We start from the raw sequence: 17,799 nt of genomic DNA, 5'->3' as shown, positions 1-17,799 counted from the left end.
CAGCCTCTCTGAACTGGTCTCCCAAAAACAACAGCAGAAGTCACACTGATTTGCAGGTATGTCATTTGTGCAATACTTTTTTCTTGCCCCAAAAAAGTATTTTGTGGATTCAAAACAACAAAAAACAAATTAAATTTAAAATAAAAACAATCAAGTTATTAAAAAAAATGTTAATTTTTTGAAAAAAATCCAAATTTATTTTTAATTAGTAAAATAGTAAAAAAAATATTTTTGGGGGCTGAAATTCTTTTATGGGGCCGAAATATTTTTGGGGGGCCAGAATAAAGTAATACTGTAACTTGCTGTGAGTTCATGGTTTTGTTCTTTGAGCAAAGGTGACGTTCATGCACGACTCATTTTGTGCACCAGCAAAAAAACATATACCTATGTCTTGAATTTGGAAAAAAAAAAGTATTTTATTTATCACTGAAGAAGGGTTCAGTGACTGCGCATATGAAACTGATGGGTTTGGTACCTCAAAAAAGGTTAAGAACCACTGCACTAGACATACTGTATGTGTAAAGCGAGCTGGGAGCAAGCTGGGAGGTCATAGTGAACTCCCAGGTCGCTTTACCTGGGAGTTCAGTTTAATAGTGACCTGGAAGTTCAGGTCACTATTTAACTGAACTTAATTAAGGTACTGAGATACAACCTGTAAGGCAAGACTAATTAAGCCACTGAACAAGTTTACCTTCTGCGGTAATTTCCCAGAAGAGTAATACTGGTTGGAACACCACCTGGATTAGAGAGACTATTAAAAATATAACAACTTTGTTTCCAAATGGAAACAAACCACCTTAAAAACAGGAAACACTGATAAATTAATTAAAAAATTTAGATAATCGCATGATCAGCTTTTTGTTTAATGTCTTACTTGAATAAAATAAACGTGAAACAAAAACACAAAGGACAAAATGTTCCTAGAAAATAACTGACAGCAAGAAGGTCCATATAAACTGTACATCTGATATAAGAGGTATTTTATGACAAGCGTAGTGTATCCATGACCATGTTCTATTTAACACAACTGAAACCTGCATGGTGTGAGCCAAAAATGTGTTAAGAATGTAGAATACAAACTAATATATCCAGCTTTACAGCACATTCAAGTACTGTCTCGCACAACTTTGCAAAGTAAATGCAGAAGTAAAAGTACTTCTGCAGTTGCCTAAGTTTCACATGAAAGTTTCTACAATTTTCTTTTCCTGAAATTTAGCAGTTGGCAAAAGTTTCCCCGGAAATTTTTTCTGTGTTTTTATAGGGTACCAGAGATAAGTAAAACGAACCATAATAATAACAGACACAATATGATTAAACATTTTTGTACCATTCTAAAGTCATTTGGAAAATTTTGATTCTCCTACTTTTTTTACAAGATTCACATTTTATGCGATATATTTCTAATTCAAAAATACAAAATAATGGTACTCATCGGAAATTTTGGCATCAACTATTTAGCTGTAATATAGTTAATATATTAACTATAATAAACCCCAAAGATAAAACAAAAAAGTCAAAAGCTAAATCCAGCTATATTTCTTCGCTTTTTTTGATTGTTTCATGCCCAACTCCAGGTACAAAATAGGGTCTCTGTGTATTGACCACTGTCAACTCACACCGTCAGGGGAACATTTTGATGCATTTCCTCCTTCATATTTATATGCCACTTCTTTTCAAAACAAGAATTCACAAATCAGATTGTTTCAGCTGCGACAGACTGGCGGCCTGTCCAGGGTGAACCCCGCCTCTCGCCCGAAACGTAGCTGGAGATAGACACCAGCAGCCCTCCAGACCCCATTAGGGACAAGGGTGAACAAAAAATGGATGGATGGAGATTGTTTCAGACTTCGACCGGGGCAGAGAACATTACAAAAATAAGAAAGATATTTACATGTTTTTTGCAAGTACTCAAACTATGCCACGATTGATCTGATTAGTTACCGTAGTCTCATAACACAAGCAATAAATTTGCATTTAAACCCAACTACAGTGCATGTTTTTTTATAACATACATCACACTAATAAGAAAAGGTGCACATATAAAGGTTGTAGAGCTGTATTTTAAACTCAACTCTCACTGTATTTTAGAAAACATAGCAACAATATTTGATTTTCAAGACAGAGACGGAGGGAAGCGTTTTTTAGCCATCACCATCTTACTTTCATTTAGTTCTTGTGAAGGGTGAACTTGCACAATATCTGTAAAATTCTCATGTGCTGTCATCAAATGATTATAAATGTTTAAGATTCTTTAGCCACAAACTAAACACAGCATACCTGAACACCAAACAAACAAACACGTTAGATAGTTATTAAATATTCTTTGCATTCTGACACGCCAACTGAGAAACGTATGAAGAATACATTTGCTCAGCTTTTGAATTTCAACAGCCTTGAGCAACAGGTTCACAAATAAAAGCTGTAGGGCTGCATTTTCCAGGAAGTGGTAGCTTCCTCTGTAGATAACATTTTTCATTTTTTTTGGTTTGAGAATTGGTCCCACCCACCGTAACAGACTCTGTGGTTCATCCCTTCAGTCATATTTCGTAGAACACTGTTGCCTTTGAGAGCATCAAGCCAACCACAGCAGCACAGTCTGCAGGTAAGCTACTTTAATTACTCAGTAAAACAAATTTAGTCCTTACTGCAACAAACCCATAAATACAAATATTCTAAACATGAAAACTTATAAGATGCAATTATTTTCCTGGTAATGTATTATTAAATCTAGTAAATTTCATAATAACTGCACACATTAGACTTTATCTCAATTCTTAAAAATCTCTGTTATGATGATAATGGAATATTTTTAAACTTAGTGAGAAAAATTTTACATTGACCATAATAAGAGATAACTGTCACTCTTATTGTTTCTTAGAAGTATACAATAAGTATACGTTTGTGCACAAAAATGTCTTTTTTGCATAAAATAGAATTTAGCAGATATTTATAATTTGTTTTGTTATTTAAGGTAATACATTTCAGATTTACTTCAGAGGTTTCATTCAGTGGGCTTAGCACAAGTCTACATATTATTCAAAATATTGTATCAGTACCTAGCATGTAAATGCAAAAAGCACAAGGGAAAACATACTTAAATTAAATCCATTATATTCTGGGGTTGAGTGGATTCTACTCACTTTTTTCCCTGAAATAAATTTAGGTAAATTCTAAGGGAACTACGGTACTTACTGTAGAAATGTAAAAAAAAATTAACATATTTTCTAACAAAGGCAATTCAGTGACTCAAATACTCATTCTAGACTCTCCATTTAGAAAATAAGGACAACAGACCAAACCAGTTTTAGACAGTTTTTTTCTGTCTGGTGCCTATAGATGCAAAGGTGTGGTGCTTTAAGTTATTTACCGGGTGTATCCTAAGACACAGGAATGAAGAAATAATTCACTCCATGGCTAAACAATAACAAATCTGAAATCTCTTCACAGAAACCGAAGATGTCTAGAAAAATGCCAAGTCTCTGTCTAGCTCTGCTCCTAACCCTCACCTCGGCGCAAGCAGCACAGAAAACTCTCGACTCCATCAGTGAAATAAAACGTTGTGTTCCTCAGCCTACTAACATTTTAGAACTGCTTTGCTGGTTTGCCAACACAGTCAGTATTGACAATCGTGGTAACGTGAGGTTGACCTTTGAACCAGAATCTGATTATGGTTCACATCATTACGGGAATTTCGAAGGGATGTTGAATCCACCTCCTTTTGGGTACAAATACTACACAGTTGGAAATATACGTAAAGACTTGTTAACACAGCTCCCTCCTCATGTACAAAACGCCAGAACTGGAACCATTGGATGGAACAGAGGTCGGATCGTATTTAGCGCCACAGAAGTCAACAGGGGATGGAATATACAACAAGTCTACATCACACAGCATTGTGGCACTTCTGTATATAATGGCACCAGTTATGACCCAAACCACACATACCAGATCACTACCAACCTTTTACGAGAATTGAGAGGACGGTCCATTTCGGAAATCCTAATTGGTCACACTGGTTCCCAGAGAAGCAACTTTGAAAGCACATCTACTCGGCCACAAGAATTCTTCTTCTCTAATCAGAACCATGTCCCTCAAGCTAACCCAACAACAACTGATGAAGATGATGTCCTTAGAAAAGTTTGTACAGCCCTGGCAGTATTTTTTATTTTGCTATTGATTTTCCTAGGCAATGTAGGTAAATAAAGTAAGGTTGATACAATGTATCTGATTTTGATTATTCAAATAGTCAACTAATTTAGTAATTGAATAATCGCTAACTGGAATATGCAAACCCTTAAACATGGCGTCTGCTTAAAAAAACAACAGCCACACTGCAGTAATTAAGCCAAAATTTTTCAAAAATAGGTACATTTTAGCATTTAAAGTGAAAAATCTGTTTTTGCTTGACGATCTGGAGTATCCAGAACTGAAGTGGCAATTTTATTTTCACCAGCTTCAAATTCTGTAAAAAAAAAAAAGAAAAATCTTTTCAGCACATTTTGCTATCCAATTATTAATTGGTTAATCAAATAAATAAACAGGTTAGACCTACACTGTGTTCATGTTATGTCAAGCAGAAAGGGCCGAGCTTTCTGCATGTTGATGTTTGAATTTTTTTATATTTACCTTTTTTTTTTAGCTGATGTAAGTGAATAAGCACACACTAAAGAAATGCTTATTACATTTTTGTCTATTACATGTTTATTTTGTTACTTAAAAATGAATTGAATTTTTTGTTTATTTGCACATCCAATGTGCCAATTATTTTTAATGTGTGATAGTTGTTACAGTTGTTGAGATTGAAAAGTGTGGCAAAACGTAGAGCATGTGACCCATGTACGGAGGCCTCAGTCCTCGATGCGGCTGTCGCAGGTTCGAGTCCCAGTCTGTTACTCTTTTCTGTACGTCCTCCGCCTCTCTCATAATCCACTTTCCTGTCAACTGACTGTCAAATAAAGGCCATTAGGACAAAAAAAATCCTTAAAAAAAGATTAAAGATTGAAAATGGATGTGAAAAGCCTCTATTGTTGTGTGTTATTGTGTATTATTGGAACTGTGTTTGTTTAGTTAAGAGATATGTGCTTTCCCCTTCCCAATGTAAACTGGATACAAAGAAATAAAGCTAACCATGTATGTGATTTATTAAAATATGTACCGTATGTTTTGTTTTGACCAGGGAAACTGGTCAGATTTAAGGAAAAACAAATGGAGCGCATTTCTTTGGATACCAGTCAAAGTCCTCACCTAAACAGAGAAAATCTGTTTTGCAAATGTTTTCTTTGCAAAAATGTTGAAATAAATGTGTTTTTTTTTTTGGGACAACTAAAAGCAGAGCAGCTGATTCAATGGGCTGCGTAGGAAGACAAGTGCTGGAGTAGATTCATGAGGTAAGAGGAAGCAAGATCAGTTTGGCTTTTATAAGCAGTGTTTGTGCGTGCCAGTTAAAACGACAAGATGTGACATTCAGCTAGAACAAATACTTTTACAAATACCTGTAGGTCAACAACTGTCATAAATTTTATTTTAATTAATAGATCTGACACAAAAATGGTGAGTTTGCTTTTCAGTTTCATTTACCAGGAAACGAAAATGGAGAGAACACTCCCTCCTCTCCTGTCTCCCTCCCACACAAACACACACAGACGCAGCTTTAAAGACCAAAAAGCAATCTGTGCTGCCGGTAAGCTCTGTTTTATTTTGTTTAAAAGATTTAAATTTACTCTTAAACGTAATTTGGTTTATTTAGAGAAACATTTAACATGTACATAAGAGTATGTAATGCAATTATTTTAAAGGGCAAAACATTTTGGGTTACAATTCTGATTTATTTCCTGATTTTAAATGGACGAGGATGTGCTACTTTTTTTTCTTTAAGCATTATTTCAAATACCAAATAGAAAATGGATGGCTGAAATTCTCAGTTTTCTCATGAAATTCAAGTGAATTTAGTTATTCTTTAGTCCAGTGTTCCCCAACTCGGGTCCTCATGGCCCGCTGCCCTGCATGTTTTAGTTGTTCTCCACTCCAACAGAGATGAGTCAAATGACAGCATTACCTTTTATGAATGTTTGCAATTGCTACAGAAGCAGATTATCATCCATTTATCCAGGTGTGTTTGGATACTTTTCATCCAAGCAGCAGGGAAACATCTAGAACATGAGCCCCGAGGACCAGTGTTAGGGGCCTCTGCTTTAGTATGCTCTAAAATTATGAACACAAACAAATCTAAGAAAAAAAATCTAATTTATTTCTGTATTAAACGCTTAAAACAACAGTGTATGGCAAAGATGAACAATGAAAGCTCCAAAATTTCTTTACAGGAATTGAAGATGTCAAGAAAAATTGTGAGTTACTGTGCTGCTCTGCTCCTCACTGTGACGTCGGTGTACGCTGCACGGAGAAGTCTGAACTCAATCAACGATCTGAAAACCTGCCACCAGTTTGATGACACAAACATCTTAGAACTTCTTCACTGGTTTGCTTGCAAAGTTGACATCGACTACAACAATATCATCCAGCTGACCTTTGATCCAAACTCAGGTGCTTTTTGCTGCCATTATTACAGAAATCAGGAGGGACTCCTGGAATCTCCACCTTGGGGCTACCATTACTACACAATTGGCAATTTTCTTCAAGCCACTTCAGCATCACTTCCATCTTATGTAGTAAATTCCCAGAGGAATACTGTCGGCAACAGCGCTCGAATCCTAATTCGCGTAAATAACGGCAGACAGATAGACCAAGTCTTCATCACTCAGCATTATGATGAATATGAAAATCAGGGATCAAGCTATGATCCAGAACAGACATTCAGAATCACCACCAACTTTTTGAGGCAACTCAGGAAGCATTCTGTTAATGAAATCCAACAACTTGCTGATGGTTCCCAAACTGGACCGATTAGAAACACCTCAAATGCTTACTCCCATGAAATTCACCAACCTAAGCAAGACATGCAAATAGATATGCCGTATACCCCAGTTAGGCAAGATGACAACTGTATAGCAAATGTTTACTGTTTAATTTGTGCTCTTTTTATTATTTTGTTCATTTTTGGGTCTTACTTTGGTAATTGGCGCAAATAACAATGTGAAATAAGTGGGAAGGGAACATGTCATATTATCTTAAGAAACATGCAACTGTGGTGCTTATTGATAGTAATAATGACAACGCCTTTTTTCTAAAGAATTTTTGTGACACGTTTTGATCAAATATTTTGTGCATTTTGTAAAAATATGATTCAAGTGTGTAAAGACTGTTTTTACTGTATATATGAAAGCACACATCTGCCTTGTATCAAGCAATAATTTGCATTCAGACAGCATGCATTAAACCAGTAAATGTCTATTTAAAACAGCAGCTAAATAAAATTGCGTCTCCACTTTAATGACTTCTATATTTTATATTAACTTCACAATTATTTATAACATACATCATTCTTTAGTGCTATGACTGCATAAATATTCTACTTACTTAATTGAGTAGTCTATTTTTCCAAATATTGAGCAAGTAAGCCACTCCACGGCAAGAGACTTAACATCTATCATATTAACCAATTCAAGGTTCATTGAAGCGCGACAAGAATCTTAAAGTTATTGTTGTGATATTATATGCAGACACTGTGCAGATGATTCATGTCATCTAATAAACCACAGATGTTTACCTTGTCTTTTAAGTAATTGTAAGCAAATTAATGGTATCAGTGTCAAGGTTTTTAAAAAGTTATGCTTTAAAAACCTCAAAACATTTTTGTCCCAAAAGTGTGGGAAAAGCTACCACACTTTCCATGCATCCAAGTTCTTGTTTGTAGCCAGCGCTCAAAAACGCCTGACAAAAAGGTCTTTATGTTTAAGTGAAAAACAAAAATACAGTTTTTCCAACCCAGAGAAACAAGAGTGGCACTCAGCAGACTAGCATAAGACGGATCATAAGATATTGAGTCATAAAAAGCGGTCAGCCTGCAGAAAACAGAGATGAAAAGGCTTATTTTATTGGGGAGGAACACCACTCTAAGTGCTGATGCCAAGTTAATATTGATGTTTGTTTGGAAAAAATGTGAAAAAAGAAAAACTCAATTAAAACTGAGATCACTTACAAAGGAAACATACAGTATATTGAGTTATGTTTATAGAAACTATAACGATCATCCGAAGATAATTGCCTGCATTTATTATTATTGAAGTTAGTTTTAACACAATAAAATGCAGATAACCACTGCTGCATGTGAGAAAATCCCCCAAATGAGAGTTCAATCCACAATCCCCGTGTGGACTGACCTTTTTTTCACTAATTTAATTTGTAATATCTGAGGAAAATAGACAATATCAAAGTTGCAACATTAACAAGGTTCTAAGTTCTGGCCTGGTTAAAAAGTGGGTAGAGATTTCATCAAAAAATTGCGTGCGTCTACAGTGCATCCATTAAATTATTCTTAATATTGGCAACATCATTCTTATTTGTTTATCACTCCAGAAAAAAACACAAAGGGCTTAGTCACAAGTAGTGAAGTAACAGCATGCACTGGAGAGAAGAAAAAAAACAAAGACTCGGTACAAACAAACCAGTCTAGTCTTGCAGGTTCCAGGGGAAGCACACAGTTATGAAAAATTTGTGTCAATCTAAGAGTGAGGCAGCAGATGAAAAGGTAAAAACAAAAAACCTTCTTTCATGCATCCAAGTAAACATGCAAATGTATTAGTATAATTTCATAACCTAGTAATCCACAAAAAAGTTGTAGACTAGAACGTCAATTGCATCTCTTTCCATTGTGTTTAGCTGAGTGTAATGTAATAGTAATGATATATGGCAGTAATTAGCTTATCTAGTTCACCTTTGCAAACATTTCAAACCAATTAATAGACTTCCAAAGTATGCTTTCTGAATTGATTGCTTTGAATGCAACGCTCTGTGGTGTTGTGCCATCATGAGCTTTTCCCAAGAGAAATTATTTTGTGAAAGCCAATAAATAAGCACAAATACAGCCAACAAAAGATAAGAGTGCAGCCCTTATGCTGCAGTATGTCTGTGCTAGTTAGATATTAACACTAGTCTCTGAATACAGAGGAAAGGAGGAATAGTATGTCTAAGAATGGATGTCCATGTTTTATCAGACATAATACTTTTTACCTGGAAAGGTTTTCATGGCTATTCAGCCTTTAAATATTGTTATTTAGCCAGTAAAGATTTATTTTAATTTTGTTTGCTCTTATTTATGTTTCACATTAATTTCTACTTGTCCAGGACAATGAATTAGTAAGTAGTTGCTAAATATCAGTTATCAGCACTGGATCAATTCACTCCTTTGTAAATTCAGACCCTCACTTTGTACCTTCTTCTTCCATTTTGCAACGTAACACTACTTTATGCTCAAGTACATAAGCACTGTTGTAGTTAAATGCCCTGAATGTAAGATGGCAGTAGGACCACAGGGAGGAGGCAGAGGAGCAACTTATTTCCCACAGATTATCCGTCTCATATTATAGTGTCAGGATATAGTGACAGTTTTAACAAAAAAAAAAAACATAGTTATAAAACTTACCACTGCAGCTTTAAGTGAAGCCATATTTAAATAAATGTGTACTTATCAGTTACTCAACACATCAAAATACCCAAGTTGGTCAAAAAATTGGAGTTGTAATGTGCCAAATCTAATATAAATCATCATCTAAGTATAAATGAATGTAAAAGCCCCTTTATTTTTCCAGAAATCCAGATCTACACATGTACCAAATACATATGGACAGAAAAGGATCAAAACTACATAATTATAAACTTGGCTAAAGTACAAAATGACTAACATCCCCACCAATCATACTTTTGTCTTAACAGTATTTGCACATAAAATCACTTGTATAAGGTTACAAAGGTCGTTTCCATCAGGGCTGCTACTCTGCTGCGGTCTGCTTTGTGAGCCTTTTATTATGACATAACTATATTTTTAAATACAAAGATGAAACTACAAAGTTTACCACAGTGAGAAGATGCTCTAAGGAAATCAGCTATACAGCTTATTTTTGGTAAAGCAAATTGATGGGGACGGACTGTGTGACATGAAAGTAAATATAGACATACAAAAACAAGATCTCTCAGCAAACAGTATGCTTGGTCGAAAATATATAACAGCAGCCACAATTGAATAAATCAGAGTTCAAGTGAAAAGACAGGAAACTAAGAAGAGCTATATCCACAATGAATGTGTGTGTTTTTCTGTGTGTAAACATGAGATCATATCCTGCAGATGCACTCCGAGGCTCAATCCAGCTGCTTATGGTTACAGTCAACCAATCAACCGAAGCAAAGCGTGTCATTACAGCACCTTGTGCCTCTTCCACATTCACCACACAAAGAAAAGAGAGGCACATCACTTAGCCTTTTCATTAGTCACTATTCCCTTGGGCAAGGCATTCTTAGACCTCGACCCAGAGCTCATGTGTATGCACATGAGCAAAGACGCACAAGAGGTTTAAAAGCTGTTATAACCTGGCTGTAGATCACACACGCCCTTACACAAATATTCCCTGGACCACACAGAAACAAGCCACCAACATCCAGCCGGATGTTGAGGTGAAGAAGAAATAAATAAAAACATTTCCAATTTAAAGCCCTAAATGTCCCAAATAATAAAAGCAAAACAAATACTTGGGAGATTATTGGGCGTGCTGATGTAACAGTATGTTCTGTTCAGATTTATTCCCAAATGAGTTAAAGTTAATTAGTTTGTTTTGCTATCTCACAAAAAACAAGCGACAAGAAATCTCACTTTCTAGTTTCTTCTCAGAGGCTTTCAAGTACTCTAAATCTCTTTTCCTCTCATCCCTTCTGCCTAATAAACCTTGTGTTTTAATGTCTCTTCCTTCTTCCCTGGCCTCTTCCTCACAGGGCCTCTCTCCACAGGTTCAGCTGAGCAGGAAGGTGGTAATCCGAGCCAAAAGTGGCAGTAATGGGAGCTGTAATCCTCTCCCTTTTCCCTGCTGACTTCCGTTTTACTTACCCAAGGCCATGCTACATACATTCAGAATGCCCACGTGCTTGCTAATTCATCTGAAAAACTTACAAAACTCAAGAAAAGTAGGGGAACCGATAGAAATAATGAACATTTTATGTCTGTGTAGCACAGAAAGAAAAAGAACCAGCCAACACAGACATGTAGAAAGTGCAAGTTGGAGTCTATTTTAGAGTACAATTTTTTTATGACCTCCAGATTTGGAAAGTTACACCTCCCTGCCGCCCACAAGTGGATACTACTTAACGAGAGGAGGCAACATATGAGCACAGCTGTCTCCAGAGAGAACAGCAAAACAAACAGCAGAGAAAACATTAGCCGTTTTAAATCACAAAAAACGCCACAATGATAAAGAAATAAAAATGTGTTGCTCATATATTACTTGTAATTGCACAAGTAAACACATAAAATACATGTATACTTCAGTTAAAGCAATTGCAGATTAACAAAACATTTAAAATGGAAAACAAAAACAAAGTCTGCAGCATGAAGATAACTGACTTGAGGATGAGATATCTTAACTTTCTGTATACTCCTAAACACTCCTCCTAAATACTCCTTAATCTTTTCCAGAATTTGTAACATCATCAACAACATTTTTGTATCTTTCTGGGACTTTATTGGTTAGACTTAGAAATTAGTTTCAATTAATCTATGTGGGATATGAATATTGATAGAAAGTGTTGAGTTAAAACAGACCAAATATTGATAAACCAGCAAAAGATACTAGTAGGTGCTAAGACCTACTAGGTGTCTTACTAGTAATTCAGCCTTTTGATTCAAGTGTGTTGGAGCAGAGATCCGTCTACGAGTCTAAAAGTGGGAGGATAGTGGCGGTCGAAGACGAGAGTTGCTGACCACTGAATAACACTTGGGAGAAAAAAAACATCACTCAAAATAACTCATTTTGAAAATGTTCTACTTAAAGTATGTGTTTCTAGTTGTTTTTCAGAAGAAAAAAAACATTTCACATTTTATTTTATTATTTTTTAAAAAGTAGTGCAAGTAGTGAGCAAATAAATTTCCTAAAGCAACAGTACTTTCACAAATAAAACTAATCTTAGCAAAAAATATATAAATAACTTCTGAAATGAAGAGCGAGGACAATAAGCTAATAAAAAGTGGTTTTAAATTAAATGCGACTATTAACTGAAAATTTGCTTTGTACATTTTTTGTCTCTTAGAGTTGCAGTTCTTTTCTTTCCAGCCCTGTTTTTCTCATCACCAACCCCACTGACCTACATTTGCAGACGGCATAAGTGGACAAGCACATGGGTTCAGAGTTATGTCTGATTTTTTTTGACCCTGTCATTACTTCACAGATTCATCTTCCTTTTTCATATGCTAAGATGACACTACACAAAAAAACAGCAGTAATCTTAAGGCATTGTTACTTATTTCAAACATGCGATTGTGTAATAAAATCCCATAAACAGGAAAAGTCAGTGTCAAAGTTGAGATGATTCACTACTGTTGCAAGTTTTTGTTCCAGAATGGAGCAACTTGTTGAAAAGTGAATACAAACATGTTCAACAACAACAAAGAAAGCTTCTTTTTTTTTTTAAGCAAATGGAGTGGATTGAGTTTACTCACTGTCTGTTGGTCGTGTTGTGGGTTGCTCCGCGACAGGTGACTGCACCTTCTCCACCCGTGGCTCTGACAGGGTTGGCAGTAGGGTGACGGGTGCAGGTGGTGGGTGGTTGTTGTTCTCTACAGGGCTGCCTGTCGCAGAGTTCTCCAGTTGTCTGAAGACAGGAATCTCTGGTCTTCTGGAGATGCCGTCAACTAAGCTCAGGTTGGGAGAAGGGGGCTCTGCTCTTCTCTGGGTTAGCTCAGGGATCCTAGAGACTGGTGTGGACGACAGCTGGCTATCCGCCCTCCTGGGAGGTGCAGGGGGCTCCTGAGGCCGAGTCATGCTGAGCTCCGCTCGTCGGTTTGTAATGCTGGAGATGGAGTTTGAGGTGCTGTCTAGGGCATTGCTCCGACTGCTCAGGCTCACCTCTGGCCGCTTGAGGCCGAAGCGAGCGATGCCGGCACTGGGCGAGCTGTCGATCTGTTTGGAGGAGACCTCGATGGAAATCTCTGCCCGGCGGGAAGCAGCTGCATCAGGGTTTCGCCCTGATAGCTCAATGCGCCTCATCCCGGTCTTTGGGGATCGTAGGTTTGAGGACTCGGATGCAGTGGATCTGGAGGAGGAGGAATAGTCAGAGTTGCGTGAACTCAAGTCGTAGCTCCTTTGGCTGGATGTGGAGGATGTTGAAGAACGGAGGGGGTTGGTGGTTCGGCGAGACAGAGGTGAAGGGTGCGTGGTTGTATCTGTGTCCTCCACCTCAAACGACCGTTTCAGAGCTGCAAGACACAAATACTAGGGGTTAGACATTAATAAAAGAAGAGAACTGTGGTTTCCTGCATATTTTTCATATAAAAATCCCTCACTTCTCCAGACTTAAACTTAGGTTAATTAATGATTTCCCCTGAATAAGTTTAAAGAAAAATCTTATTCAGATAAGAATAAGTTTCACCACATTATCATAATGTGGTACCTGTCCTGTTACCACATTTGGTAACAGGTCAGGTAATAAAGTCTGTAAATACATTTATTTTTCCACACACTCTCTTTCCATACTTCCTTGGATATGGGACCTTGAAGCAGCCCATTTCTAGCCAAATTCTACAATTTCTACAACTATTAATCATTAGGCATTTAAATAGTAATATTTTACGCGAAAAAAACATTCACAAAGAAGTGATTTTTATTTTATGACACTGAGCAACCTGGTAATGATATAAAGCGGCGGCAGATTTTCAGAAACAATATCAATGGAATACATACGGCAAAAAATGTTTAAAAAATCTTAGAAAATAAAATAAATTCGCTTGGGGATTATGAACAAAATACGCAAGCTACCTGCCATAGGTAGTACAATAATTTACAAACAGGTTGCTTGAGGACAGCAATTGTTAAGCGTATGCTATGCTATCTGGCAATAAGTCATTATTTAAAGTCTCACCTGACTTGACACGCTTCACGAAACTCTTCAGCATGTCGCTAATACCCTAAATCCACACTCACTCGAGTAAAAAGATGTATTTACTACCGTCAAAGAGCTGCACCTGAATATATTATGTGCTAAAAGCTAACTTAAAAACGCCGACAAACATCAGTTCCTTCCCGTTACCAAGCTCCGGACTCTCACACACCTGTGGACATCTGGACTAACCGCTTCTCGCGAGACTCTCGGTGAATCACGTCAAAGTCAAAAACTTGGTTTCATGTTTTTCTCGCCTCAGACTGAAAATACAAGTTTACTTTTGAAACTGATTATAATATAAAAACTTGAAATTATGGGGTAACTTACGTTATTTAGAATTGTACTTAAAACTGTCCCACTTTTTAAACCACAATATAAACACATTTCACAAATTTAGATCCACTTAACTTTTAAAAGTTTTTTAGTTGTTTCCACTACATCCCTTACAGTGTAGTCGCCTGCATGACAGTGACAGAGAGAAATCTACTTTGATAGGTCTCTGAATTATTTTCTTGAGCATCTACTATTTATACATTTTGCTTGATTATTTATTTACTTATTTGTTTAGTGATATATCAATTGTAATTGCCAGTTGTACTGCAGTTTATGGAAACACATTCTTCCATAAACTTCCATAAACATTGTTTAATTTTTAGTGAATGTTATCCACTTCTAATAAACTAAAGAAAAAATAAAACTCTTTCTACTTCATTCACCACTTCTTTATAGTTGAAATATATTTTATGGTGTTTAAAAAAAGTTTTCAAAGTACGACTGTTTAAGATTAGATCAAATGCCCTCTAGCTTTTTTTCTCCTCAGTTTCTACCCTACAAAAAGCAGAGTGTTGTCAGGGTCATGTTACGAGTGTCTGTAAGTTGTCAACAACTCCACCAAAGACTCACTTTTCTTTCCAAAATCCTCACATGGTTTCATTTTCAATAAGTGTGCAAATAATCCAATGATCTCAGAAAAAAATGGAGGATTAAAGACTAAATGAAAGAAGTGAAAACAGATTTGTGTGTCAGACCTTTTTGTCGTTCCTCTCCCTTTCTTTTAACATAACCACACCAGAAGCTTTTATGACATATATTTGACTAAAACTGAGCAAAGATGTAGTGCCTGCATTTGCACCAATTTCACTCAATCATAACGGGAACACACACTGCAGTGCCTACTCACATTTACATATCAGGTGATTCTAGAGGTATTTTTATGGCGATACATTATTTTTAAGAGCAAATGCTTTTCTCACACCTTCAAATATTTATCTCACAGACCTGTATTAGTTCTGATTTTTAAAAAAATATAAATACAGAGAATAGTTTCTGTCTTGGGCAAAACTTGATGTTATTATTTGCTCTCTAGCAACAGTTCAGCTTCATGTCAGATGTGAGGGTGACTCCTGGCTCACCTTCGCTATAAGCTCAGGGACCAAAGCGGCAACAAAATCTAGAGCAGCAACATGGCTAGATTCCCAGAGTTCCGCACAAAGATCTGGCGTGCTTTAAAGATGACGAGCCAAGCACCAGCATGCAAGAAAACCTGCTTTTTCCAAACCAGTATATTGCATTATGTTATATGCTTCCTATGCTCCAGCAACTCTTTGTGTTCGACCTTACAGAATGGTGTATTGCAGAAATCAGAACACAGTTTTGCTTAAGTGCATCTTTCAAACCATTTCCACCTTTTCCCCAAACATTTCTAGAATGACCAATCTTTTTAATGAATAACAAGAATTTGTCAAACCTAGCTTCAATACTCTATGTGAAAACATTTAAGGCTATGGGAGTAGTATTGAGAATATTTATCTGGAGCAGGGCCAGCATTCACAATCTGTCTTCAGATTGCACAAATCACATAGAAAAAGTAGGTCACAAAGGTCATCTAAGACTCATTGAACACACTGATAAGAGAAGAAAGTACTTCTTTTTAGATAGGAGGGTAAATGAAGCATTAATGCAAACAGTTAATGTGCTGTAGCAAGCTTTGAATCTCTTTCATATGGAGGACTCACTCTAATAAAAGTTGCTTTTAAACAAATAGACACTCCTAAATGGCACACAGTCCCTTGTAAAAGTATTCATGCACCCTGAAGCCATACCACAAGCTTCTGTATTTTAGTCAGATTTTATGTGATTGAGCAAGTCAAAGTAGTGCTTGTTAGGTTGAGGAATAATGATACATAATTTTTCAAAGTTCACTGAAATGATCATCCGAAAAAGTGCAACTCGGGTATATATTCAGCCTCTCTTACTCTACTACACCTAAACACAATCAGTCACCAGTGGAACCAGCTGCTTCCAGAAGGTTGTAAAACAATATCTTGAGCTTTGAACACATTACTACAGAAAGATTAGTGCTTAATCCATCATCTTGTAATGGAAACTGTAAATCTACCAAGGCATGACCATTGGACTGTGATGTTCCGAGCCTGGAATATTTCTTTGTGACCTAAACATTTTTTTTTAAACTTCTCAACAACTCTACCCTTGACCTTTCTACTGTGTTACTTGGTCTTCATAAAGCTGTTTATTCACTAATTTGCTCTAGTAAACCTCTGAGGCCTTTGCTGAAAATGACCAATTAGGTGATTTCTAAAAATGTAATTTTATTTAGGGGTATTAGTTTAGATTGACTGAATACCAAGCCCTGCAACACCTTTCTGGTTTTCATTGATAAAACAAACAATACTAGTCTAATTTCCAATAAAATAAAAATAAAAATAAATATTTTATAACAGAAATCTCTCAACAGCCTTTTCTCCACTGAACAAATGTTTGATCATCTCGGCCGATACTTGATGGACATTACTTGTCATGTCCTCAGATGTGTGGGCTGTGAGGCTGAACCATGACAGACATGGGAGCCCATGTGCTGCACAATATTTAAAACTGTGTTTGACTTTTGGGTAATATATAATGACCTGTTTGCAATAAAACTGCGCTCTGTGACTGGTGACAGAAGGCCTCTGTTGTGACTTCTTCACAGACACAGTGGAGACAGAGGTCTTGTCAGAAGTGTTACTGTCTCTCTCCCTCTCTCGCTCTCTGTATGTGTGTGGGTGTGTGTGCGTGTGTGTGTGTGTGCGTGTGTGGGTGGGTGTGTGTGCTTAAACACAGCTGGAGAGAAGAGCAAACACAGAATGTTTTCCTTTCCCTGCTGGGGCCAAACCCTTTGCCTCTGTTAACGTCACTGCATCATGGGACATGCTTGTATAAGGAATTAATATTGATGACAAATTAATTTGGTAAATAATGAATCAATCAATTTACCATTGCAAGTCCTTGGCCATTTATTTCATGCAACTTTGTTTTTTGGTGCACAACATTAAATAGAATTTTGTGGAAGTTCTCGTGTTACTAAATGGTGGTGGTAGGACGCAACACATCCAAGCACAGATATTACTAATAAAGAAAACCAAATTCCATTTCACCTGGAACTGAAGTCAGTTTTTCAACCCAATTAATCTCGGACTCTAAACAGAGTGCTACGAACGGACTGGACACCAAATAAGGCAGGCGTAGAGCGAAGCGTAATGTTTCTGGACTAACACTTGCAGCGGCATCAGTTGAATCTGTGTTTTCAATTGAAACAGATTAAAACTGCCAAAGAGAATCACATGATGTAGCCTCTGCAAGTGTAGCATGCGCTGGCCGAGCAGCACATTCTCTCTGCCTCTCTGAGCATGACAGTAGATGAGGCCTAGCTCGTCTTCTGTGGTTTTTCTGAACAAGAGTGTGTAAAGCCACTAATCTCGATCAGTT

General features: G+C 36.8%; 1 protein-coding gene and 2 long non-coding RNA genes across 7 annotated transcripts in view; 2 read left to right on the top strand and 1 right to left on the bottom strand.

Moving 5' to 3' along the window:
- Window positions 1–17,799, bottom strand: part of LOC114159742 (septin-9-like) — a 93,569-nt gene that overhangs the window by 44,673 nt on the left and 31,097 nt on the right. For 3 of the 4 annotated variants that reach the window (XM_028041847.1, XM_028041851.1, XM_028041848.1), the window contains one exon: window positions 12,596–13,351. In XM_028041847.1, coding sequence (XP_027897648.1) covers window positions 12,596–13,351 — 756 coding nt within the window. Of the gene's footprint in view, window positions 1–12,595; window positions 13,352–14,013; window positions 14,063–17,799 lie in introns of those variants that run through there. The other variant, XM_028041849.1, reaches the window with a different exon arrangement.
- Window positions 9–3,524, top strand: LOC114159746 (uncharacterized). 2 transcript variants are annotated; one of them, XR_003598657.1, is made up of 3 exons: window positions 9–56; window positions 2,492–2,602; window positions 3,448–3,524. It is a non-coding gene; the product is annotated as an uncharacterized LOC114159746 (long non-coding RNA). The 2 variants fall into 2 exon arrangements; XR_003598656.1 differs by lacking the exon at window positions 9–56 and having other exon boundaries at window positions 594–2,602.
- LOC114159744 (uncharacterized) lies at window positions 4,221–7,387 on the top strand. Its single transcript, XR_003598654.1, has 2 exons — window positions 4,221–5,680; window positions 6,321–7,387. It is a non-coding gene; the product is annotated as an uncharacterized LOC114159744 (long non-coding RNA).

Source organism: Xiphophorus couchianus, chromosome 16, assembly GCF_001444195.1.
Source record: "Xiphophorus couchianus chromosome 16, X_couchianus-1.0, whole genome shotgun sequence".
Lineage (NCBI taxonomy): Eukaryota > Metazoa > Chordata > Actinopteri > Cyprinodontiformes > Poeciliidae > Xiphophorus > Xiphophorus couchianus.
The sequence above is the reverse complement of the archived record's forward strand: the minus strand, read 5'-3'. Positions and strand labels throughout refer to the sequence as shown.